General features: G+C 61.9%; 1 protein-coding gene across 1 annotated transcript in view; it reads left to right on the forward strand.

Annotated features, from left to right (window-relative positions):
• The first annotated feature begins 4,674 nt into the window (after positions 1–4,674).
• Positions 4,675–26,446, forward strand: part of LOC139040707 (mucin-2-like) — a 29,523-nt gene continuing 7,751 nt past the window's right edge. The window contains exons 1-30 of the mRNA XM_070487467.1: positions 4,675–4,769; positions 5,713–5,983; positions 6,950–7,064; positions 7,442–7,532; positions 7,614–7,723; positions 7,911–8,121; positions 8,438–8,563; positions 9,170–9,287; positions 9,406–9,544; positions 9,634–9,744; positions 9,827–9,896; positions 10,042–10,179; positions 10,268–10,432; positions 10,869–10,963; positions 11,351–11,477; positions 11,863–12,118; positions 12,262–12,314; positions 12,448–12,548; positions 13,015–13,166; positions 13,483–13,621; positions 13,933–14,043; positions 14,129–14,308; positions 14,446–14,685; positions 15,214–15,370; positions 15,609–15,740; positions 16,438–16,585; positions 17,178–17,221; positions 17,613–25,295; positions 25,587–25,810; positions 26,167–26,341. Coding sequence (XP_070343568.1) covers positions 4,694–4,769; positions 5,713–5,983; positions 6,950–7,064; positions 7,442–7,532; positions 7,614–7,723; positions 7,911–8,121; positions 8,438–8,563; positions 9,170–9,287; positions 9,406–9,544; positions 9,634–9,744; positions 9,827–9,896; positions 10,042–10,179; positions 10,268–10,432; positions 10,869–10,963; positions 11,351–11,477; positions 11,863–12,118; positions 12,262–12,314; positions 12,448–12,548; positions 13,015–13,166; positions 13,483–13,621; positions 13,933–14,043; positions 14,129–14,308; positions 14,446–14,685; positions 15,214–15,370; positions 15,609–15,740; positions 16,438–16,585; positions 17,178–17,221; positions 17,613–25,295; positions 25,587–25,810; positions 26,167–26,341 — 11,758 coding nt within the window. The 5' untranslated portion in view covers positions 4,675–4,693. The remainder of the gene's footprint in view (positions 4,770–5,712; positions 5,984–6,949; positions 7,065–7,441; positions 7,533–7,613; positions 7,724–7,910; positions 8,122–8,437; positions 8,564–9,169; positions 9,288–9,405; positions 9,545–9,633; positions 9,745–9,826; positions 9,897–10,041; positions 10,180–10,267; positions 10,433–10,868; positions 10,964–11,350; positions 11,478–11,862; positions 12,119–12,261; positions 12,315–12,447; positions 12,549–13,014; positions 13,167–13,482; positions 13,622–13,932; positions 14,044–14,128; positions 14,309–14,445; positions 14,686–15,213; positions 15,371–15,608; positions 15,741–16,437; positions 16,586–17,177; positions 17,222–17,612; positions 25,296–25,586; positions 25,811–26,166; positions 26,342–26,446) is intronic.

Consider the following 26,446-nt stretch of genomic DNA (forward strand, 5'->3'; position numbering starts at 1 on the left):
AGTGGGGTGATTGAGCACTCGGCCATCAACTGCACGCGATGAGCCATTGTGAGGTGGGAGCTGTGTGGACTGCTGCAGAAGGCGCACCTCACCACCCCGAGAGATTTCATTTGTTTGTCCACTCACTCCCCCATCCATCCATTCAGCCAACCACCAATGCATCTACCACGCACCCGCCCATCCACCCATCCATCCATCCGTCTTCTAACTATTCACCCATGTCTTATCATCCATCCATCCATCCAAATAGACATACATATGTTCTTCTGTCCATGCATCCATCCTTTCATCATCCACTCAAGACCTGATCCACCCATCCATCATCCACCCATCTACCTATCCATCATCCCTCAATCCATCATCTACCAATCCATCCATCCCCCTATCCTCCCTCCCTCCCTTCTCCATCCCCCCACCCATTCACCCACCCAGAGGCAAAGTTATAAGCACAGCTGCTGTGAAGTTGGCCCACAGAGGAGCCCATGTAGGCTGCCCTCAAGATGCTCACAGCAGGAAGGCCAACAGTGGTGAGACACTCTGGCTAGCATGGCGAGGACAATGGTCAGGTTAAGGGCGTGACACCAGGGCCAGGTCTGGAGGTGGGGTGACGACATGGAGGTGCCTGGTCTCCTGAAGTGCAGTGAGGAGCCTGGCCCACCGCCCGCTTGCCAGGGCCCGAGGCAGAGGAGCCCAGCCTGCTGACTCGGCTCTTCCCCGATTCACCCAGAACAAATACCTCTGTCTGCTCAGCTGCCCACCCTTCCCATAAGGTCGGGGAGGGAGTCAAGGGTCTACTTGTAACCCTTGCGGACCAGGGGGAGGCGATGTGGGGCCCGGGCCTGCACACCCTGAGGCCTCTCAGAACCTTGGAAGGGGCAGGAAGTGGGCCTGTTGCCACGTCTGCATCTCCCTTTCTGACATCTCAGGAAGGACACCGGCGGGGGGAGGGGGCTATGGCTGGTTTCATTTGCCCGCCTTTGAGTCCCCAGATGCTCACCTGTCAGGGACTCTGTCCCCGTGGCTGGCCGAGGCTAGTGACTCCCTCGGGATCCGGAGGGGCTAGGAGCCCATGGCTTCTCTGGGCGCACCTTCCCTCTGTCCCCCGAGGCCAGGACGGAGCCTTGGAGCTGCCCTTGGGCCCAGGGTCGGAGAAGAGTCTACACATGTAGAGACTCTTGCTCTTTTTTCCCTGCCCCCTTCCTCTCCTCCTCCCTCTCCCTCCCAACTGCTGCCCTTTTCCCTCCTCCCCCTTCCTCCCTCTTCCTCCTCCTCTCGTGACTCTTGTCCACACTGCCCTCTCCCGTTCCTGATGACTCAGGGTTTGTGGACAGCTGCAGTGGAACAGTCATTTTAGGCTGAGTTTTGTGACGTGTTTGTGGCCTCCTCCCTGTGGTCAAGGTTGTAAACTCGTGTGGTCCCTGACAACAGTGTCTTGTCAGGGTAAATACTGGTGGGTGTGGGGCCTGGAGGGGAGGCCCGGGGGTGCCCAGGGCCCTGTGCATATGGGCAGTCAGCCCCTCCCCTGCAGCCTCCAGGGGGACCCTGTCCTCATCGCCCTGAGGCATCACGTCCTTGTTGCAGAGAGAGACACCACTGGGCAGTTTCCACAACTCTGTCCCTGTGGGGTGGATGGGAGAACGGCTCCAACTACAAGGAGGGCAGGTGCGCAGGGCGGACAGGCCTTCCCCGCCTCTGTGCGGGTTAAAGGTGACGGGTGGATGTGTACGTGGGTCAAGTGTCCACAGGCCTATTCAGGGAATTTCCAGTTTATTTCTTTCCTACGTGTGGCGGAGCCTGTGCCCCACTGACTCACCGGCAAGGGGCACCCTAGAGACCCCTTTTGGGGTGAGAAGTCCAGCGGCTGTGAGGACGGACCAGGCATCCGATGGTGGAGTGGAGCCTGGGAAAGGGGTCCCACATTCTCTGCTGAGGGCTGTGGGGCTACTGCTGTCACTGTGGCCTGATGGAGCCCTCACCACCACCTTCCGTCTGCTCCCTCCCACCCGATGTTGGGTGGACTGACCTTGCTGCCCACCGGAGCCTCCACCTGAGACTCTGTGACAAGGGGGTGTTAGAATCAGACCTCTGGGTCTCGGGTCACCACCACCGCCTCACCCAGAGGGGCAATAGGGCTGACCTTCTCAGACCCCAGAGAGGACCACAGTCTCCAGACCTGGGAAGGATCCATGTTCTCAATGCCGGGGAGATCCCACTTCTCTGTCCCAGGGGAGATCCCACTTTCTCAATCCCAGGGAGACCTCACCTTCTCAATCCCAGGGTAGATCCCACTTTCTCAATGCCAGGGGAGATCCCACCTTCTCTATCCCAGGGGAGATCCCACTTTCTCTATCCCAGGGAGATGCCACCTTCTCAATCCTAGGGGAGATGCCACCTTCTCAATCCTAGGGTAGATCCCACTTTCTCTATCCCAGGGAAGATCTCACCTTCTCTATCCCAGGGAGAACCCACCTTCTCAATGCCAGGGGAGATCCCACCTTCTCTGTCCCAGGGAAGATCCCACCTTCTCAATGCCAGGGGAGATCCCACCTTCTCTGTGCCAGAGGAGATCCAACCTTCTCTAACCAAGGGGAGATCCCACCTTCTCAATCCCATGGAAGACCCCCGCCTCTTGGACCCAGGGCGGAGAGGCTGTGCTGAGCATCCTGGGTGCCCAGATTCCTCTGATCACCACCAGGGCAAAGGGAGCCTGGCATGGCAAATCTCTGCCCCTTGGGGCCCTGGAGGGGGCCCCTTCCTGAGTTTCCCCAGGGCTCACTGCCAGCCTGTGGAGGCCCCATTGGGAAGTGGCATAATGCTGGCCCGGTGGCTTTGGTTTCCTAATCCTTGCTCCTCCTGGCTTGGGCCACTTGGCATCCCTCACGCGCCCAGGTCCCTGGGTCCCTGTGGGGAGGACGGTCCCTGGCCTGGGGCTGGTGGCACAGCAGCACAGGACGAGGGGTACATCCTGGGAGTAGTTGGCTCAGGGCCCTCGGTCCTGGTCACCCTCTCAGACCCTGGGGGACTCGCCCCTTGATGTCCTTGCCCTGCCGGGAACTGCTGGGAACTGTCAGGCGGCGTGAGAGGCCTCTTGGCCCTGGGTACCGTCACTGTGGCATGGAAGGCCTGTCAGCAGAGGCTCAGGCACAGCGCTCAGGGATGGCCCGGGGGGTGCCAGGCCAGGGCTCTGATCTCAGCTCGTACTTGCTTCTGGTCACTGCGCCTGCGTCCCATGCCCCCATCCCCTGGGCGTCCCCCTTGTCCAGGGTCTCCATTACTGTGGAGATGAACCCCTTCCCACTCACCCCTGCCCCTGAAACTTGGGGACCACTGTTTTGGAATTCGAGCCTCCCCCACTATCTGAGCTTGCTGTCCACTCTCTCACTTGCTAATGTCAGAATCGCAATTCAGGATGCATGTCTGTTTTCTGGAGGAAGAAAGTGTAGGGAAGGGAGCCCCCAGACCTCAGTTTACCCACCTGGTGCACGGTGGGGCCTGCCTGTGCACTCCTGGGCTGGTCACTCTCTTGGGGAGGGGGGGGGCGAGGGCTGCCATGGGTAGTGGCTTCCAAGGTTGGGGCAGGTACAAGTTCAAACGCCACACCATGATTCCTCAGGTCATTTCTGGACAAGTTTTGGGCTCAGCTCGAGGGTCTGAGATTCATCAGAGGCCACAACTCCTCTCTTTGGGGCAGGACCCTCCCACCGTGAGAGGTGTGGCCCCGGGGAGCCCAGGCAGGCTGTCCCTGCCCTCCAGCACCCTGTGGCCAGCACTCCACTCTCTCCCCACACATCCTGGTGAGGCTGGGGGTGGGCAGGGCCTGTGCTGGGGGTCGGGTCCGCCTCCCTACCAGCAGCAGCCCTGAGGCCTGTGCATGCTTGTGGCCATGTCTGAGACCCTGGCCCTGTTCCCCACGGGATGGCCACTCGTGGCCTTGAGCCAGTTGCCCTGTGGCCCAGAGGACCGATTCCATAAAGCGTCACCTGGCTGGGTTCCCCAAGTTCTGATTACATGTTACCCAGGGACTGGTTCCTCTTGGGGGAAGGAGGGGATTAGAGGGTGGGCTGGAGCCGAGGGCCCCTGATGGAGCTCAATAAGCCGCCAGCCAAGATGGGCCCAGAGCCGAGCCCACACTGAGACAGGGTGGCCCCCGGGACCCCACAGGAGCCCACACCCTCCCTGCCTTGGGGGGCTGGCTGCAGGGAGGGCAGGACCCCTGGTGAGGGAGGCTGGGCCCAGGCAATCTCCCAACCAGGCCAAGCAGCTGGTGCTGCCCAAGCTCCGTGGGGCATTGGACCCGGTGTGCTGGGGGCCCTGGGGAACAGCAACCTACAGGACAGGCTTCCAGCAGGGTCTCCCACCCGTGGGCCTGGGCCCGCTTATAGTGGGGAGGGACGAAGTTCCGAAGTTCAAGTTCCCATGGGTGTGTGTCGGAATTGGGGTAATTGGGTTTTCAGCATCCTGAGAGGGTCACCTTTACCTAGGGAGCAATAAAAACATAAACCTCAGCTAACCTGAGTCAATATTTCCTCACGGCCCAGGGGAGGACCCCACAGCTGATTTCTCTATAATCTGGCTAAGGCCCCACCCACCCCTCGCCCCTCCCCTGCCCTCCTGCTCTCAGACCGCCCTGCGGGGCATATAAGGCCTGGACCCCTGTCCCCTGTTGCTCTCCCACACCAGCCTCTGAGCCACCATGGGGCTGCCACTAGCCCGCCTAGTGGCCCTCTGCCTGGCCCTGACCTTGGCCAGGGGCGAGGAGCTGCGGAGAGGTGAGGGGCAGCGGGCAGCACTATGGGCAGCACGACCTGAGGGTCAGGACATCCGGGGCAGCCCAGCGCAGACGGTCCTACCTGGGAGGAGGAGGCAATCCTCTTCTGCCGGCATTTGGGGCAGCCTGGCATCTTCTGGGGTAGACAGGCTGGGTCCAGCTTCCTGCAGCCCCCACCCCTCCTGACTTTGGGTGGAGGGAAGGAAGGAAGGAGGAAGGGAACAAGGGAAAGAAGGAGGCAGGGAGGAAAGGACAGGTCGTCTTGGGCTCCCGTCATTCCTTTGAAAGCCATCGCCAGCACAGAGCGTTCCCGGGGGTGATACCAGGTAGAAACACCTGAGCCAGACTGTCGTCCGTGGGTGTGGGGAAGGCCAGTCCAAGGGACCCTGGGAGGGGCAAGGCCAAGATGGCCACTTCTGAGGAGCCGGAGAGGTGGCTTCAGCCAGAGAAGACCGAATGTGGGATGGGGACATCTCTATCCCGCAGGGCTGCGTGAGAAAGCCACCGGGGGGCCCTGGACCCAAATGGATGGACACAAAGTGGGGACCCTCGGACGGGTCCAGCACTGCCCTTGTGCTGGATGAGAGGCGGCTGGGTGGGGCATGGAGTGGATGGAGTGTGGCAGTGATGGGGTGCTGGGTGGCACTGGGCCAGGTGGACAGGGCACTCAGGGAACCTGAGAGACCCCTGCCCCCACTGCCTGCTGGGCCAATGGCCATGTGCCACACCAGGCCGGGGTGCAAGGGCGCGACACTGGAGACGTCCTTTCTGGGGGCTGAGACTGCGGGCGAGGTGACCACAGTCTAGCAGAGGCCCCTCCTGCAGGACCACCTGAGCCGCTTGAGCTGCCTCTGGAGGGTCCTGAGGGCAGTGGCTGGGCTGGGGCCTGGGGACGAGCCTGAGGGCGGCCTGGGGGGCTCACGCTCCGTCCTGCTGTTCCCCAGAGGGCAGAACGCGCAACCATGGCCACAACGTCTGTAGCACCTGGGGCGACTTCCACTACAAGACCTTCGACGGTGACGTCTTCCGCTTCCCCGGCCTCTGCGACTACAACTTCGCCTCGGACTGCCGTGACACCTACAAGGAGTTTGCTGTGCACCTGAAGCGGGGCCCGGGCCGCAAGAGTGGCCACCCCCAGGTCGAGTACATCCTGTTGACTGTCAAGGACGACACGGTCTACCTCACCCCCGAGCTGGCTGTGCTGAATGGGGCTAAGTGAGTGCAGTCGGGCGGCGTCCCCCCACATCCTAGACAGGGGGCCCCGTGGCTTCTGTGAGCAAGCATGAGCCTGGCCAGCCCCCACAAGCCCCTCTCCACCCTGGCACATGGCTAAGGAGAACACCGGGGTTTCAGTTCAGGTCACTGATTCATTCAGCAAACACTGATGAGCCCCATGGGTGAGGGACCAGGGAAGGGGTTTTATTTCTCCCACAGTCTTACAGCCCCATGGCTCACAGCCCACCAGACTCTGGGCCTGCATGGGGGACAGGTGGCCATCCTGGTGGGGGTGGCCTGGCAGCCTCTGGGGAGGAGGCCCTATGCCCTGCTGTGCCAGGTACAGATGCCCTGCAGCGGGGGGCTTTTGGGGGCCCCCAGCCCATCACCCCAGCCTTTGTTCCCCATTGTGTCCGGAACAATGGAGCCTAAGTGCATTCCTGTCTGGCGGCTCCCCACCTGCGTGGTCTGCCTTCTCCCTGCACCAGGGGATCTTGTTTCCCCTAGAGGCTGCAGCCCTGGCAGCCAGCCCCAGTCTCAGGGTGGGGGTGGGTACAGGGCCCACGGAGGCAGAGTTTGGGGTGAGCACAGAGCCAGGGCCCACCCTGGGCGGTGGATGGAGAAGCCCCTCCCCACTCTCAGGGCTGTCGTGGGGCTCCTGCCCAGGACAGACCCAGAGGAGGGGTGCAGAGACGGAGAACGGCAGGCAGGGTGTGGCTTCCTGTGAAGGAGCCCGGCCAGCACAGGTGGAGAGGGTCTCTGGTCACTGCTCAAGTCCGCCGAGAGGGAGGACAAGGCCTTTCGTGGCCACAGGGTGGGAGCTGGCCAGGCAGGGCTGGCTGAGAGGCTGAGGCCAGGACATCCCAGCCCACATGATGCACAGCCTCAGTGGCTTCTGGGCAGCGGGACCCCTGGGCCTGGCTGGGCGGCTCTGTGGGCTGGCTCATGACCCTGGTGCCCCCCCAGGGTCAGCACCCCTCACTACAGCCCCGGGCTGCTCATCGAGAGGAACGACGCCTATACCAAGGTCTACTCCCGTGCCGGCCTCACCCTCATGTGGGACCGGGAGGACTCGCTCATGGTGGGTGCCGCCCCAGCGCCACAGGGCCCTGGGGGCCGAGGGGACTCCATCAGAGCTCTGGGACTCCAGGGGAGCAGTGGGTTGCCAGTGGTCCCATCCTCACCAAGAGTGGGGTCCATGGTGGGCTGGGAGTGTGGAGCAGCCTGTCTGCTGGTGGAGAAGGCTGGGGGCAGAGGCGGGGCCAGGCAGCCCACCCAGAAAGGCACCTCGGGGCCTCAGGTGGTGGGCCAGCCCTCCCCATCTCCCAATCCCCTCCTGGTCCTCAGTGATGCCAGGACACCCCCTGGCTGCCCACAGCCCTCCTGCTACACCCATTCAAACAAGTTGCAGGTGCTGCCTGGCCATGGCTGCTCACCTGCTCTCTCTTCCCCCGACAGCTGGAGCTGGACAGTAAATTCCAGAACCACACGTGTGGGCTCTGTGGGGACTACAACGGCCTGCAGAGCTACTCCGAGTTCCTGTCTGATGGTGAGGGCCTCCTCGGGGGCCTAGGGGGCGGGTGTGTGCAGACTCCCGGGTGCCCCTCGCTGACCGGCTATGGTCCCCCAGGCATGCTCTTCAGTGCTGTCCAGTTCGGGAACATGCAGAAGATCAACAAGCCCGAGGTGGTGTGCGATGACCCCGAGGAGGGGCAGACCCCTGAGTCCTGCTCTGAGCACGTGAGTGGCTGGCCGGGGACCCCTGCCCAGGGGAGGAGCCATTCCTGAGGGGGAGACCCTATGGGAGCAGTGCCCAACCCTCTCCTCAGAGGGCCCTGTGCCCGCTGGTCTCTGCTGGGGGCCCCCCGCGGTGTGGAGGGGAGGAGGGGGTGAGCAGCCCCGCCCACCGCCCGTGTCTGTCCACCAGCGCGCTGAGTGCGAGAAGCTGCTGACAGCCGCGGCCTTCAAGGACTGCCTGGGCCTGGTGCCGCTGGAGCCGTACGTACGGGCCTGTGTGCAGGACCGCTGCCAGTGCCCCTCGGGCGCCTCCTGCGTCTGCAGCACCCTGGCCGAGTTCTCCCGCCAGTGCTCGCATGCTGGCGGGCGCCCCGGGAACTGGAGGACTGGCACTCTCTGTCGTAAGCGCCACACGCATGAATCAGGAGGGCGGGGACCCAGGGGCACATGGGGGATGATCCACCAATCCACAGGGAGCACTGCAGCCTTGCCGGCCCAGGGCAGGGCAGCCTGGTGCCCTGGAGCAGGAGTCACACCTCTGCCCACCCTTGAGGCGGCCTTGGCTTTGGGGTGGGCGGGAGAAACCGCCTGGGTGGGAGACTAGAGCCCTCTGGGTGCACCCCACGGGCAGGTCCAGCCTCTCCCCTCCCCCACCAGCTGCCCTCCACCCTTGGCGTAAGTGCCTCACGTCTCAGGGGCTGTCCTTTGCCCTTCTAGCCAAGAGCTGCCCCGGGAACATGGTTTACCTGGAGAGTGGCTCGCCCTGCATGGACACCTGCTCACACCTGGAGGTCAGCAGCCTGTGTGAGGAGCACCGCCTGGACGGCTGTTTCTGCCCTGAAGGTGTGCGCTGGGGCACCCACGGGCATGCGGGGACAGGAGGGGTGGTGCCCTGATACAGCCGACCCTCGCCTGAGGGCGCTGGGACCAGTGGCCTTGGGTTTTCCGCTGCACCAGGGGGACAGCCATGCTGGGATGGTGGTGCCGGGTGGTGGGGGCAGCAATGGCACAGGAAGCGAGGCACGGTGCCCCCACTGAAATCGAGGGACGAGGAACAGGGAGAAAGGGCACAAATGCTGAAGTTCCCACCTCATTCACACACGATGGCGGCTTCTGGGAGTCTGGCGGGAGGGAAGGCTTCCTGGTTGTCACCCCTTGACAGACCCCCTCCTGTCCGGCCCATGGAGCCTGTAGGACCCTGGGAAGGGGCCTGACTCTCAGACCCCCATGGCATGTCCCTGACCAGACACTGTGTGGGGACCATGGTGTCGCCCAAAGGACCAGAGGTGCTTGTGGGAGGGAGGCCTGGCTGGTAGCCCCCCCTCGGGGATTCTGGCATCTTCCGGAGGCTGTCCCACGGCTGTGGCTTTGGCAATGGCAGCCTCATTGTGGGGAATCTGGCACTTTCCGAGGCCAGTGAGTGTAACGCCCCGCCCGGCGCTGTCCCAGGCACCGTGTACGATGACATTGCGGGCGGCGGCTGCATCCCCGTGAGCCAGTGCCACTGCAAGCTGCAGGGACAGAAGTACGCGCCCGGCCAGAAGATCACCAAGGACTGCGAGCAGTGGTGGGTCCCGGGGGCCGGGGCTGGGGGCCAGATTGTGGAGGATCCTGGGGATCTGGGCTGGAGACCCGGCGGCCTAGGGGAAGCAGCTCAGACTGACCCTGGGCCCCACTGCCTGCAGCGTGTGCAATGCCGGCCGCTGGGTGTGCAAAGACCGGCTGTGTCCAGGGTCCTGTGCGCTGGAGGGCGGCTCCCACATCACCACCTTTGATGGGAAGAGGTACACCTTCCACGGGGACTGCTACTATGTGCTGACCAAGGTAGGCGGGTGTGGCGGGCAGGCAGGCACGTGTGGGGAGCTGGCTCTCCCTGCTCCCCTGCTCGTTCAGTGTCTCCGCCCTCCCCGCAGAGCGACCACAATGACTCCTACGCCCTCCTGGGCGAGCTGGCCGTCTGCGGCTCCACGGACAAGCAGACCTGCCTGAAGACGGTGGTGCTGCTGGCCGACAAGAAGCAGAACGTGGGTACCCCGCCCCTGCCCTGCCGGCACCCCCGGGGGCTCCATGGCCCTTAGCCCCACCGTCCCTTGGCCTTTCCCTCAGGTGGTGGTCTTCAAGTCGGATGGCACTGTGCTCCTGAACGAGCTGCAGGTGAAATTGCCCCATGTGACGGGTGAGTGATGGGCCGGGGCCCAGGTAGGAAGCAGGACGGTCCCCCTGCAGCACCAGACCGGCTTGCTGAAAGTGGCGGGCCTGGGGATCGCCTGCCTAGTGGCCCCTCTCCACTCCTCACTGCCCCTCCCCGCCCCACCTGGCAGCGAGCTTCTCCATCTTCCAACCGTCCTCGCATCACCTCATCGTGAACACCGCCTTCGGCCTCAGGCTGCAGGTCCAGCTGGTGCCGATCATGCAGCTCTTCCTGACGCTGGACCAGGCTGCCCAGGGCCGCGTGCAGGGTGAGTGGCCCCGCCTGCTCCCACGACAGAGCCCTATGTGGGGCCTACCCTGCCAGGCCCTTCCTAACCTGGTCCCTCGGCCCCTCAGGCCTCTGTGGGAACTTCAATGGCCTGGAGGGCGATGACTTCAAGACAGCTGGTGGGCTGGTGGAGGCCATGGGGGCGAGCTTCGCCAACACCTGGAAGGTCCAGTCGAGCTGCCCCGACAAGCTGGACTGGCTGGACGACCCCTGCTCCCTCAACATCGAGAGTGGTGAGGCAGATGGGGTTCCTGCTGGGACGTGGGGGTGGGTGGAGGTGAGATGGCCTGCCCCACTCAGGGCCCGCCTGCTACTTTCTGCCACATGTCTGGGTTATGGTGGCCCATGATGGCAGCCCACCAAGTGACATGGCAGAGGTACTAGACCTGCCAATGGCTGGGTGGTGGCCCTCCTCCAGGGACTGGCCTGGTGCCATGACAGGATACCCTCCCACCCGCCATGCTGCCTATTGCGTCCTAGGAGGCAGAGAGGGTGGGTGGTGGGCGCCCCTGCCTTGCACGGGGCACTGTCCTGCACTGAGTTGGCCTGGAGGGGGACCGGCTCAGTCCACAGTGGGGACAGTGTCTGCTCCAGCCTGGGCCACCAAGCAGCCAGACTCAGGGCACTTGCTGGAGGGGCCACCCCTGAGGTTCTGACCGGCCTCTGCAGCCAACTATGCTGAGCATTGGTGCTCCCTGCTGAGGAAGACGGAGTCCCCCTTCGGCAGGTGTCACTCGGTTGTGGACCCAGCTCAGTACTACAAGGTGGGTGGGACCCCCTCCTGCACTCCCCAGCCCCTCTCTGCTCCGTGACAGGAAGGTGTCCCCGGTGCGCCTGGCTGAGCCTGACTGGCTGCCTGTGAGGTTCTCGCTAGGGGCTGCTGAGTGTGTGTGTGGGTAAGACTGTGTGTGAGTGTGCATACACGTATGTTTGTGTGCACACGTGTAAACGTGTCTCTGTGCACCGTGAATGTGTGCATGCATGTGTGAGTGTGTTATGTTTTTGGACGTGTGGAAGTGGGAGTTTAAGCGTGCTCACGTGTGTATGTGTGGGTGCATGTATACTAGTGCGTGTCCAGGAGTGCTTGCACACATGTGTGAGTCCCCAAGCTCAGCTCCCTCCCTCACTGCCCTGCCTCGGTTTACCCCCAGAGGTGCAAGTACGACACGTGCAACTGCCAGAACAACGAGGAGTGTCTGTGTGCCGCCCTGTCCTCCTACGCCCGTGCCTGTGCTGCCAAGGGCGTCATGCTGTGGGGCTGGCGGGAGAACGTCTGCAGTGAGTGCCGTCCCCTGCCGGTGTCCTGGGCTCGGGGTCCTGGCTTCTCTATAGGGCGGGGGGCTGGGGCTTGGCCTTTGATTCAGCCCCTGTCCCCAGTGGCAACTCACCCTGAGTCCAGGGAGAGGGATCGGTCCACTGCTAGCGGGTGACGCAGCTTCCAGTTTCCTCTGCCAGGAAGGCGGGAAACCGGTGCTCGGCTGCTCCCCGCTTGTGGGGAGGGGTCCGAACTGTGGCCGCTGCCCGTTTGCCTGGACAGGGAGGCATGTGGGGCGGGCCACCTGTACAGCCGGGGCGGCCCTAGGATGACAGCTCCACTGGCCGCCTGCGGGGATGTGGCTGGGGCCGTCCCTCACGCCCTCACGCTGGCCCTGCCCCTCTGCAGACAAGGACGTGGGTTCCTGCCCCAACTCGCAGATCTTCCTGTATAACCTGACCACCTGCCAGCAGACCTGCCGCTCGCTGTCCGAGGCCGACGCCCACTGCCTCCAGGGCTTCGCGCCTGTGGACGGCTGCGGCTGCCCCGACCGCACCTTCCTGGACGAGAAGGGCCGCTGTGTGCCCCTGGCTAAGTGCTCCTGCTACCACCGAGGCCTCTACCTGGAGGCAGGGGAGGTGGTCTTGAGGCAGGAGGAGCGGTGGTGAGTGGGCTGGGGCCAGGAAGGATGGCACGGGGGTGGGCAGGGCTGGCTCTACCTGGGGGAGCCACCATCCCCGCCCCGCCCCACAGAGTCTCTGGGCCTGTCCTCAAAGGGCCCCATTCACCTTCCCACTCTCCCTGCAGCGTGTGCCGCAACGGGAGGCTGCTCTGCAATCCAGTCAAACTGATTGGCGAGAGTAAGTGAATGTGGCCTGAGGTCGGGCCCCCTGCCCCTTGCCCCTCAGCCTGCTCCCCCTACCCCCTCTCCTTCCTGCCTGAGCCCGCCAGCCGCCTACTTCAGCTGAGCTGGGGTGGCTCCTCTGTCTGCAGCCTGCAAAGCCCCAAAGATCCACATTGACTGCAACAACCAGACCGCGCTGACCATCCGGAACCCCCGCCCCCTCAGCTGCCAGACGCTGGCTGCAGGACACGTGCGTGCTGGGACCGCCATGGAGGGGAGGGTGCTTCCGGGGCAACCAGGGAGGAGAGGGCACAGCTGGGGTGGCTGTGGAGGGGAGGGTTCAGCCAAACTCCCGCCCTGACCCTGAGCTGCTTTGCCAGTTCCTGAGGACCCATGAGGCTCATTGACCCCTCCTGTCCCTGGGGCCTGGTGGCGGCCTGCAGGCTCCGCTTAGCCTGCTGGGGTCAGAGGGGCCAGTGTAGGGCCCCTGGCAGGCAGCACTCACGTGTCTCCCTGCCCAGTAGTGGAGGTGTCCAAGGAAGAAGGGCTCCAGGGGTGGGCCAGACAGAGGGATCAGGGGTCAAGGGGTGGAGGCGGGGTTGGGGGTGGGGGACACAAGAGGAGTCTGCAGTGTCAGAGGACAGGCCAGCCAAGGGCAGCCAAGATCCCGGGCCTGGCATCTAATGCCTGAACCCCACTCTACGGCCACCCCACAGTACCAGACAGAGTGTGTGAGCGGCTGCATGTGCCCTGAGGGGCTGATCGACGACGGCCGAGGCGGCTGCGTTGTGGTGGAGGACTGCCCCTGTGTGCACAACAAGGGCTTCTTCTCCCGCGGGGACAAGATCAAGGTGGACTGCAACACCTGGTGAGTGGCCTGGCCCGGCTGCCCTCCGGTTGGAGCGTGTCCTGCAGGCCAGGCAGAGGGTTGGGGCTGTTTCCCGTGGGGCCAGCTAGTGCCAGCAGGGCCGTGTGGCACTCTACCTGGCGGGCAAGGCCCTGGCCGGGATCAGAGCTGCACTGGGGTGGCACTTGCTGAGCTGGTGTGGGTTGGCAGGCATCATGTGTGAGCTGCCTGGGGAGGTGTCTGCACTGTGCCCCTGCTCGGCCAGGCTCCCCTCTGAACAGGGCTGTGAGGCCCTGGGCCCTGTAGTGCCTCCAGGCCCCTCTCCTGCTCTCCTCAGCACCTGCCAGAGAGGACGCTGGGCATGTACCCAGTCTGTGTGCCACGGCACCTGTGTCATCCATGGGAGCGGCCACTACATCACCTTTGATGGGAAGTACTACAACTTCGATGGAAACTGCTCCTATGTGGCCGTTCAGGTGAGGCAAGGGCACCGCCAAGGCCTGCACCTGCCCATGTCCATGCTCTGCCGGCCCTGAGCTGCTCTCAGTGGAGGCTCCTGTGAGTGTGAGGGGCCAGCCCTTCCCCCATGCTCCCATCCTGTGACCCTCCCTCGGGTGCACGGGGGGTGTGGGCGTGCATTGAGGGCTGTGCGAGGTTGGTGAGGTCACACATGTGGCATGTTATCCCCTCTCGACAGAGGAGGGGCTGAGGCTCAGCTGGGGTGGGGCTCCCAGTGGGGCACCTGTGGCCTGGCTGGCCTGGCTCACACTCTGCCGTGGGTCCCCAGGACTACTGCGGCCAGAACTCCTCGCTGGGCTCCTTCAGCATCATCACCGAGAATGTCCCGTGTGGCACCACGGGCGTCACCTGCTCCAAGGCCATCAAGATCTTCATCGGGGTGAGTGCTGCCCGTCCCCAGGGATGTGAGGGTCCTCGGGGACCCTTGGACCTGGCCAGTGACCGGGCCTCTCCCCTGGGCACAGAGGACAGAGCTGAAGCTGGAGGACAAACACCGCGTGGTGATCCAGCGCGACGTGGGCCACCATGTGGCCTACACCACGCGGGAGGTGGGCCAGTACCTGGTGGTGGAGGCCAGCATCGGCATCATCGTCATCTGGGACAAGAGGACCACCATCTTCATCAAGCTGGCCCCCTCCTACAAGGTACGCAGCCTCCCCTGCCCACCAGGCCTCTGCAGGGCTGGTCCTGCACGCACACCGGGCCTCCCAGGCACAGCGGGGCCGTACCCCTCCCTCCCTCGAGCCCCCTCACAAAGCCCCCGGCTCGCTGGTCTCCGCAGGGCACTGTGTGCGGCCTATGTGGGAACTTCGACCAGCGCTCCAACAATGACTTTACCACGCGGGACCACATGGTGGTGGAGAGCGAACTGGATTTTGGGAACAGCTGGAAGGAGGCCCACACCTGCCCGGACGTGAGCGCCACCCCCGAGCCGTGCACCCTGAAGCCGCACCGCCGCTCCTGGGCCAAGAAGCAGTGCAGCATCATCAAGAGCCCAGTCTTCAGCGCCTGCCACAGCAAGGTGGGGGGGGGGGGGGGCGCAGCACAGGCGGCGGGCACGGGACTGGCTGTGGTTGGGCAACATCTCACTGCCTGGTGCGCACACTGGGTGTGGCTCAGCTGTGTCACCTCCAGCTTCAGCACCATCCTCTGTGTCCTTTGGACACACGACCCGAGGTCCATCTTTCCCTCTGAGAACTCTGGCTGGACCCACAGCCTCCTGTACCTTCCAGGAGGGAGAAAGGACACACAGCCCCTAAGACCTGATGGTCCTCATTCCAGGCAGTGGGGGCGAGGGAGCAGGTGCAGGGTGGCCTGTCTCATGGCAGAAGACCCCGGGGCGCTGAGGGTCTGTATGGCCAGAGTTGGCCAACCATGTCTGGACCTCACCCGTCAGCCCCACTGGAGGCCTGGGAAGCTAGTGCTGGGTGACCTCCCCCTGTCCCAGGAGTGGGGCTGGTCTCTGGGTCCTGAGGTCCTCTGGCCGCAGTGGGAGGCCTGGCCCCATGGAGCAGCATGCGCCCAGGGCACATGGTGGCTTCTCCCCCAGGTGGACCCCACGCCCTTCTATGAGGCCTGTGTCTATGACTCATGCTCCTGCGACTCGGGCGGCGACTGTGAGTGCTTCTGCTCCGCCGTGGCTGCCTACGCCCAGGAGTGCACCAAGGAGGGGGCCTGCGTGTTCTGGAGGACGCCGGACCTGTGCCGTGAGTGTCCACTCGTCCTGGGCCTGGGTGCCAGTGGGTCAGGTGGCACTCCTTACCCCTGCAAGTGATGGGGTGTATGTGGTCCCCTGCCTGCCTCCCCCAACCCAAGGATCCAAGTGTCCTTCCTCAGGGCCACTGTGCTGCCTGGGGTGGCAGGAGGGAGCTGGCCCCTCCCGGCCCGTCCGCCTGACCCAGCCTCGGCACTCACCGAGTCTGACCTCACCTCCCTCCTCCCCAGCCATATTCTGCGACTACTACAACCCCCCGCATGAGTGTGAGTGGCACTACGAGCCTTGTGGGCATCACAGCTTGGAGACCTGCAGGACCATCAACGGCATCCACTCCAGCATCTCCATGTCCTACCTTGAGGGTGAGCGGGGCCTCCTGGGTGAGAGTGGCCTGCCCTGCCCTGCTGGCCTGGGGCTGCAGGACAGTCTCCTCTGGAGACCCTTGTGGTCACCCTGAGAGCGGCTCTGTGGGGGCTGGGGACCCCGAGTCTCAGGGTGGGCCAGGTTCAATTTCTGCAGAGTCTGTTGATTGCACAGTGGGCTTGGAGACTGAGCTGTGAACCTGCCCTCTCGGGGGGAGGCAGAAAAGAAGCAGGTTAACAGGCACCGGGTGTTGCCAGGAGCAGAGAGTGCTATGGGGACCTGCAGAGCAGGACGAGGGGGCGAGGGCTTTCAGAGGTGGGTCTGGGAGGCCACTCCAGGGCCTTCGATCTGAGAGCCAGTGACATGAAGGACTGAGCCGTGAAGTCTGGGGAGGGAGCCTCCTACCTCGTGGGAGGGACGATATCAGGTCAGGGGCCCAGGGTGCAACCTGGAGGCTGGGCAGGGCCTGGCTGTCCCTCAGCAGGTGGGCAGGACCTAGCTGTCACTTTGGCCATGTGGCAGTGTGCAGGGCCCAGCTGGGGGGATGTAGGTCCCTGCCTTTCCAGTCCCTGGCCTTTCCATAGGGACATCCTGCAGAGAAGGACCTGCCAGAGTGGGGCCCATGGGTGGGGTCTGGTGGACATGGAGTCCTCCACCATGGTCCAAGCCCTGTGCCCTGTGCCCTGTGCCCACTAGGCTGCTACCCCCGGTGCCCTAAGCACAGGCCCATCTATGACGAGGATCTGAAGAAGTGCGTCACAAGAGACAAATGTGGCTGCTATATCGAGGACACCCGCTACCTACCTGGAGCGTCTGTTCCCATGGATGACATCTGCCAGTCTTGGTACCTAGGCTCACATCATAGGGGAGGTCGTGGAGGGCAGAACACACAGAGACACACACGCACGTGCTCACACGCATGCGCCTGTGACATGGCCACACACGCACAGGTGCATATGCACCCACGAGCATTCACATCCATGCACCCACGCACAGGCACACAAAGTGTTCACTTACACAGAAGTGGACACAACACACATGCTCTCACATGCAAAGGCGCACACGCACACCCATGAGTGCACACTTGCATGGATGCATACGTGCATGCTTGCACACAGGAGCCAGGGCGTGGGGATCAGTCCCCTTCCCGGTGAGAGACGGGCCTTCCTTCTCTGCGCTGCCTCCCTTCTGTGTCCGGCTTTTGCCTACCTCGCCTCATACCCACTCTGTACAGTTAGAGCGCATGTACCCCTGGGGTGGGTGTTTGGGGCCGTGCCCTAGGCTTCTGGCCAGCCTCAGGGGTGTGGCATCGGGGGTGTGGCATCAGGGGTGTGCACAGGGCGTGGGGCCTCCGGCGTGCAGGGAAGGTGGAGCCTGGGGGGAGAGGCGACTTTCCTCATTTTCTGGGGTCTGAAGCTGCAGCACTTGTCTTCCAGCGTGTGCACCAAGTCCTCGAAGGTCGTCTGCCGGCCCGAGGAAGGTAAGCTGCCCTCTGTGGCTGCCCCCGCGGTGGCAGGCCTGGCCCCACCCAGAAGAACTGGTGGCTCTCCTGTCCCTGGACCCTGGGCACTCAGTCTCCTCTTCCACCCTGTGGACCCCGGGGGCCCTTCCCGGCTCAGAGCTGCCTGCTGGGCAGCAGCCCCTTGGGGCTCACATCCTGATGCTCCCCGTGGCAAATGCCCTCCTGTGACCCAGCTTCTCCATCCTGATGGGGGCCCTTAGGGTTCTGGGGAGGCGTCCTGATGGGGCATTGTTTTGCGGCTTGCCAGAGACAAGGGACAGCCCTCCTTTCCCTTCTTAGGACAGGCCAAGGGGGGTCTTGTGAGTCTTGCTCCCAAAGTGTTGACATCAGCCTCGCTCCCATCCCCCAGGAAAGATTCTCAACTACACCCAGGACGGCTTCTTCTGCTACTGGGAGCTATGTGGCCCCAACGGGACGGTGGTACAGCACTTCAACATTTGTCAGACTACCCAGGCACCCTCAAGCTCCTCCAGCCTGAGCAGCACGACCCCTGTCCCCTCCACCACCGACACCACCACCACCACCACCGCCACGACCACTGCAACCACCCCCCCTGCCACAACCCCCACCCCAGGGCCACCAACCCCGACTCCCAGCCCCACTACCACTGAGAACACAATCCCAAACACAACCACAGCAACAACCACCCGCCCCACCATGACCCCCACCCCAGATAGCCCACCCGGGACCACCACCACTACAACCACTGTGACCACAACACACACAACGAACCCGACCACGGGGACCACCACCATGACACCCAGCATTTCCACCACCCCCTCTACCACCTCCACAGAGATCTCCACCCCTATTTCCACCACTATGCATACCACGTCCACTACCGTTTCCGCTACTACGTGTGTGCCTGTCTGCGAATGGACTGGCTGGCTGGATTCTGGGAAACCAACCTTTAGCAAAACAGGTGGAGAAGTTGAACCCATTGGAGACGTCTGTGGATCAGGCTGGGTAGCTGACGTCTCCTGCAGAGCCACTAAGTTTCGAAACGTTCCCATCGAACAGCTTGGACAAAGGGTAGTGTGCAACACTTCAGTTGGACTGGTGTGCAAAAACCAAGACCAGAAGACCATCCTCAAGCATTACTGCCTCAACTATGAGATCAATGTCTACTGCTGTTCGTGTGCCCCCACGCCTACCCCCACCACCACAGAGACCTCCACCCCAACCCCCACCACCACAGAGACCACAACCCCGACCCCGACCATCACCACCACCACAGAGACCACAACCCCGACCCCGACCATCACCACCACCACCACCACCACCACAGACACCACAACCCTGACCCCCACCATCACCACAACCACAGAGACCACAACCCCGACCCCCACCATCACCACCACCACCACCACAGACACCACAACCTCAACCCCCACCATCACCACCACAGAGACCACAACCCCGACCCCTACCATCACCATCACCACCACAGAGACCACAACCCCGACCCCCACCATCACCACCACCACCACAGACACCACAACCCCGACCCCGACCATCACCACCACCACCACCACCACCACCACAGACACCACAACCCCGACCCCCACCATCACCACCACCACCACAGAGACCTCCACCCCTACTCCCACCGGTACGCCTACCACGTCCACAACCGTTTCCCCTACTACGTGTGTGCCTGTCTGCGAATGGACTGGCTGGCTGGATTCTGGGAAACCAACCTTTAGCAAAACAGGTGGAGAAGTCGAACCCATTGGAGACGTCTGTGGATCAGGCCGGGTAGCCGACATCTCCTGCAGAGCCACTAAGTTTCCAAACGCTCCCATCGAACAGCTTGGACAAAGGGTAGTGTGCAACACTTCAGTTGGACTGGTGTGCAAAAACCAAGACCAGAAGACCATCCTCAAGCATTACTGCCTCAACTATGAGATCAACGTCTACTGCTGTTCGTGTGCCCCCACGCCTACCCCCACCACCACAGACACCTCAACCCCGACCCCCACCATGACCACCACCACCACACAGACCTCCACCCCTACTCCCACCGGTACGCCTACCACGTCTACGACCATTTCCGCTACTACGTGTGTGCCTGTCTGCAAATGGACTGGCTGGCTGGATTCTGGGAAACCAACCTTTAGCAAAACAGGTGGAGAAGTTGAACCCATTGGAGACGTCTGTGGATCAGGCTGGGTAGCTGACGTCTCCTGCAGAGCCACTAAGTTTCCAAACGTTCCCATCGAACAGCTTGGACAAAGGGTAGTGTGCAACACTTCAGTTGGACTGGTGTGCAAAAACCAAGACCAGAAGACCATCCTCAAGCATTACTGCCTCAACTATGAGATCAACGTCTACTGCTGTTCGTGTGCCCCCACGCCTACCCCCACCACCACAGACACCTCAACCCCGACCCCCACCATGACCACCACCACCACACAGACCTCCACCCCTACTCCCACCGGTACGCCTACCACGTCCACGACCATTTCCGCTACTACGTGTGTGCCTGTCTGCGAATGGACTGGCTGGCTGGATTCTGGGAAACCAACCTTTAGCAAAACAGGTGGAGAAGTTGAACCCATTGGAGACGTCTGTGGATCAGGCCGGGTAGCCGACATCTCCTGCAGAGCCACTAAGTTTCCAAACGTTCCCATCGAACAGCTTGGACAAAGGGTAGTGTGCAACACTTCAGTTGGACTGGTGTGCAAAAACCAAGACCAGAAGACCATCCTCAAGCATTACTGCCTCAACTATGAGATCAATGTCTACTGCTGTTCGTGTGCCCCCACGCCTACCCCCACCACCACAGACACCTCAACCCCGACCCCCACCATGACCACCACCACCACACAGACCTCCACCCCTACTCCCACTGGTATGCCTACCACGTCCACAACCGTTTCCGCTACTACGTGTGTGCCTCTCTGCGAATGGACTGGCTGGCTGGATTCCGGGAAACCAACCTCTAGCAAAACAGGTGGAGACATTGAGCCCATTGGAGACGTCTGTGGATCAGGCTGGGTAGCTGACGTCTCCTGCAGAGCCACTAAGTTTCGAAACGTTCCCATCGAACAGCTTGGACAAAGGGTAGTGTGCAACACTTCAGTTGGACTGGTGTGCAAAAACCAAGACCAGAAGACCATCCTCAAGCATTACTGCCTCAACTATGAGATCAATGTCTACTGCTGTTCGTGTGCCCCCACGCCTACCCCCACCACCACAGAGACCTCCACCCCAACCCCCACCACCACAGAGACCACAACCCCGACCCCGACCATCACCACCACCACAGAGACCACAACCCCGACCCCGACCATCACCACCACCACCACCACCACCACAGACACCACAACCCTGACCCCCACCATCACCACAACCACAGAGACCACAACCCCGACCCCCACCATCACCACCACCACCACCACAGACACCACAACCTCAACCCCCACCATCACCACCACAGAGACCACAACCCCGACCCCTACCATCACCATCACCACCACAGAGACCACAACCCCGACCCCCACCATCACCACCACCACCACAGACACCACAACCCCGACCCCAACCATCACCACCACCACCACCACCACCACCACAGACACCACAACCCCGACCCCCACCATCACCACCACCACCACAGAGACCTCCACCCCTACTCCCACCGGTATGCCTACCACGTCCACAACCGTTTCCCCTACTACGTGTGTGCCTGTCTGCAAATGGACTGGCTGGCTGGATTCTGGGAAACCAACCTTTAGCAAAACAGGTGGAGAAGTCGAACCCATTGGAGACGTCTGTGGATCAGGCCGGGTAGCCGACATCTCCTGCAGAGCCACTAAGTTTCCAAACGCTCCCATCGAACAGCTTGGACAAAGGGTAGTGTGCAACACTTCAGTTGGACTGGTGTGCAAAAACCAAGACCAGAAGACCATCCTCAAGCATTACTGCCTCAACTATGAGATCAACGTCTACTGCTGTTCGTGTGCCCCCACGCCTACCCCCACCACCACAGACACCTCAACCCCGACCCCCACCATGACCACCACCACCACACAGACCTCCACCCCTACTCCCACCGGTACGCCTACCACGTCTACGACCATTTCCGCTACTACGTGTGTGCCTGTCTGCAAATGGACTGGCTGGCTGGATTCTGGGAAACCAACCTTTAGCAAAACAGGTGGAGAAGTTGAACCCATTGGAGACGTCTGTGGATCAGGCTGGGTAGCTGACGTCTCCTGCAGAGCCACTAAGTTTCCAAACGTTCCCATCGAACAGCTTGGACAAAGGGTAGTGTGCAACACTTCAGTTGGATTGGTGTGCAAAAACCAAGACCAGAAGACCATCCTCAAGCATTACTGCCTCAACTATGAGATCAACGTCTACTGCTGTTCGTGTGCCCCCACGCCTACCCCCACCACCACAGACACCTCAACCCCGACCCCCACCATGACCACCACCACCACACAGACCTCCACCCCTACTCCCACTGGTATGCCTACCACGTCCACAACCGTTTCCGCTACTACGTGTGTGCCTCTCTGCGAATGGACTGGCTGGCTGGATTCCGGGAAACCAACCTCTAGCAAAACAGGTGGAGACATTGAGCCCATTGGAGACGTCTGTGGATCAGGCTGGGTAGCTGACGTCTCCTGCAGAGCCACTAAGTTTCGAAACGTTCCCATCGAACAGCTTGGACAAAGGGTAGTGTGCAACACTTCAGTTGGACTGGTGTGCAAAAACCAAGACCAGAAGACCATCCTCAAGCATTACTGCCTCAACTATGAGATCAATGTCTACTGCTGTTCGTGTGCCCCCACGCCTACCCCCACCACCACAGAGACCTCCACCCCAACCCCCACCACCACAGAGACCACAACCCCGACCCCGACCATCACCACCACCACAGAGACCACAACCCCGACCCCGACCATCACCACCACCACCACCACCACCACAGACACCACAACCCTGACCCCCACCATCACCACAACCACAGAGACCACAACCCCGACCCCCACCATCACCACCACCACCACCACAGACACCACAACCTCAACCCCCACCATCACCACCACAGAGACCACAACCCCGACCCCTACCATCACCATCACCACCACAGAGACCACAACCCCGACCCCCACCATCACCACCACCACCACAGACACCACAACCCCGACCCCGACCATCACCACCACCACCACCACCACCACCACAGACACCACAACCCCGACCCCCACCATCACCACCACCACCACAGAGACCTCCACCCCTACTCCCACCGGTACGCCTACCACGTCCACAACCGTTTCCCCTACTACGTGTGTGCCTGTCTGCGAATGGACTGGCTGGCTGGATTCTGGGAAACCAACCTTTAGCAAAACAGGTGGAGAAGTCGAACCCATTGGAGACGTCTGTGGATCAGGCCGGGTAGCCGACATCTCCTGCAGAGCCACTAAGTTTCCAAACGCTCCCATCGAACAGCTTGGACAAAGGGTAGTGTGCAACACTTCAGTTGGACTGGTGTGCAAAAACCAAGACCAGAAGACCATCCTCAAGCATTACTGCCTCAACTATGAGATCAACGTCTACTGCTGTTCGTGTGCCCCCACGCCTACCCCCACCACCACAGACACCTCAACCCCGACCCCCACCATGACCACCACCACCACACAGACCTCCACCCCTACTCCCACCGGTACGCCTACCACGTCTACGACCATTTCCGCTACTACGTGTGTGCCTGTCTGCAAATGGACTGGCTGGCTGGATTCTGGGAAACCAACCTTTAGCAAAACAGGTGGAGAAGTTGAACCCATTGGAGACGTCTGTGGATCAGGCTGGGTAGCTGACGTCTCCTGCAGAGCCACTAAGTTTCCAAACGTTCCCATCGAACAGCTTGGACAAAGGGTAGTGTGCAACACTTCAGTTGGACTGGTGTGCAAAAACCAAGACCAGAAGACCATCCTCAAGCATTACTGCCTCAACTATGAGATCAACGTCTACTGCTGTTCGTGTGCCCCCACGCCTACCCCCACCACCACAGACACCTCAACCCCGACCCCCACCATGACCACCACCACCACACAGACCTCCACCCCTACTCCCACCGGTACGCCTACCACGTCCACGACCATTTCCGCTACTACGTGTGTGCCTGTCTGCGAATGGACTGGCTGGCTGGATTCTGGGAAACCAACCTTTAGCAAAACAGGTGGAGAAGTTGAACCCATTGGAGACGTCTGTGGATCAGGCCGGGTAGCCGACATCTCCTGCAGAGCCACTAAGTTTCCAAACGTTCCCATCGAACAGCTTGGACAAAGGGTAGTGTGCAACACTTCAGTTGGACTGGTGTGCAAAAACCAAGACCAGAAGACCATCCTCAAGCATTACTGCCTCAACTATGAGATCAATGTCTACTGCTGTTCGTGTGCCCCCACGCCTACCCCCACCACCACAGAGACCTCCACCCCAACCCCCACCAGCGCCACCATCACAGAGACCACAACCCCGACCCCGACCATCACCACCACCACAGAGACCACAACCCCGACCCTGACCATCACCACCACCACCACCACCACCACAGACACCACAACCCTGACCCCCACCATCACCACAACCACAGAGACCACAACCCCGACCCCCACCATCACCACCACAACCACCACAGACACCACAACCTCAACCCCCACCATCACCACCACAGACACCACAACCCCGACCCCCACCATCACCACCACCACCACCACCACCACAGACACCACAACCCCGACCCCCACCATCACCACCACCACCACACAGACCTCCACCCCTACTCCCACCAGTACGCCTACCACGTCCACGACCGTTTCCCCTACTACGTGTGTGCCTGTCTGCGAATGGACTGGCTGGCTGGATTCTGGGAAACCAACCTTTAGCAAAACAGGTGGAGAAGTTGAACCCATTGGAGACGTCTGTGGATCAGGCCGGGCAGCCGACATCTCCTGCAGAGCCAGTATGTATCCAGACGTTCCCATCGAACAGCTTCGACAAACGCTGGCGTGCAACACTTCAGTTGGACTGCTGTGCAAAAACGAAGAGCAGCAGACAGGGGGACCCATCCCCATGCCTTACTGCATCAACTATGAGATCAATGTCTACTGCTGTTTGTGTGCCCCCACGCCTACCCCCACCACCACAGAGACCACAACCTCGACCCCGACCATCACCACCACCACCACACAGACCACAACCCCGACCCCCACCATCACCGCCACCACCACAGACACCACAACCCCGACCCCCACCGTCACCACCACCACCACCACCACCACACACACCACAACCCCAACCCCCAGCATCACTACCACCACAGACACCACAACCCCGACCCCGACCATCTCCACCACCACCACAGACACCACAACCCTGACCCCCACCATCACCACAACCACCACCACAGAGACCACAACCCCGACCCCCACCATCACCACCACCACAGACACCACAACCCCGACCCCCACCATCACCACCACCACAGACACCACAACCCCGACCCCTACCATCACCACCACCACCACCACCACAGACACCACAACCCCGACCCCGACCATCACCACCACCACCACCACCACAGAGACCACTACCCCGACCCCCACCATCACCACCACCACCACCACAGAGACCACAACCCCGACCCCCACCATCACCACCATCACCAGCACAGATACCTCAACCTCGACCCCCACCATCACCAACACCATGACCACAGAGACCACAACGCCCACCATGACCACCACCAAGATCCCTACACCAACCCACACCCTCACCACAACCTCCACAGAGACCTCCACCCAGACTCCTATTAGTACAGAAATCACTAGCACCACCGCTACTACCACCACTGAGACCCCTACGCCGACCTCGAGCGCACCACAAACCACCAGCACCTCCACCACCAGCGTGCCCACTACTACCCCGACCCCACTCAGCACCACAAGGACCATCGTCACCTCCAGCTTGACCACCCCCATCAAGTGTTTTCTGAACAACACGGCATTTCGCCCAGGTACACAGGCTGTTCCCTCCGACTCTCAGATGGTTGAGGCTGGTGGGACTTTGGCCTCTGCTTTTCCATGGGTAGGAGTCAGGTTTCAGGTCTAAACCGGGAGCTTGCTAGGGAAGCTGGGTGCCGCGTGGGGGGAGCTGATTCCGTGGCCAGCTCCACCTTGCTGCAGCCATGAGTCAAGGGGAGAGGGGGTGGTGGGCTCCCCTCTGGTGGCGTGGGTGGGGACCCGCCTGTGCACACTGGTGGCCAGCCCTGCCTGGATGGCGTAGGCACTGGTCTCTCCCCCTGCAGGCGAGGTGGTGTACAACGGCACGCACGGGGACACCTGCTACTTCGTGAACTGCTCGCTGGATGGCTTCTTGCAGATCCTCAACTGGTCCTGCCCATCTACCCCCTCCCCAACGCCCAGCACACCCACGCCAACGCCCACGCTGTCCACAATGTCAAGCATGCCAACCACCACCAGCATCAGCACCACCACCAGGGGGTGCCCCGACTTTGATCCTCCCAGAGAGGTCAGTGGGCTGTGGGCGGCTGTGTCCCTACCGTCCAGGCCTTCAATGCCCCAGGCGCTGCCTTCCTGCTGGTCACCCAAGACGCCACTGTCCCCCATGCCCTGCACCATCCCCAGTAGGGCTGCGGCTTCAAGCTGCCTTTCAGACACAAGGTCTGCCAGGGCACCCCGCTGTCTCACCTAGGCCCTTCTTGCTGCAACATGGTGGCCTTGAAGCCACCCTTGGCGTCCAGCCTCCTGAGGAGGGCTCTTAGGTACTCACCCAGGGGCCTCACAAGCAGGGGCCTCACAAGAGTGTCCTTGGTGGGCCGGGTGGTGGGGCTGGTCCCCCTGACCCTGCGCCCTCCCCGCCCTCAGGAGAACGAGACGTGGTGGATCTGCAACTGCACCATGGCCACTTGCAAGCACGACAACACGGTGGAGATCATGCAGGTGGAGTGCAAGCCCCCGCCCATGCCCACCTGCTCCAACAACCTCACGCCTGTGCGCGTCCCGGACCCCGACGGCTGCTGCTGGCACTGGGAGTGCGACTGTAAGCCCACGCTGTGGCTGGAGCCTCCCCACCTCCTCCCTTCCATGGGCGGGGGCTTTGGGGCCTGAGGTCCTCGGGCGCAGACCCCAGGTTGGACGTGACGGC

Source organism: Equus asinus, chromosome 17 (assembly GCF_041296235.1).
Source record: "Equus asinus isolate D_3611 breed Donkey chromosome 17, EquAss-T2T_v2, whole genome shotgun sequence".
In the NCBI taxonomy this organism is placed as follows: Eukaryota; Metazoa; Chordata; class Mammalia; order Perissodactyla; family Equidae; genus Equus; species Equus asinus.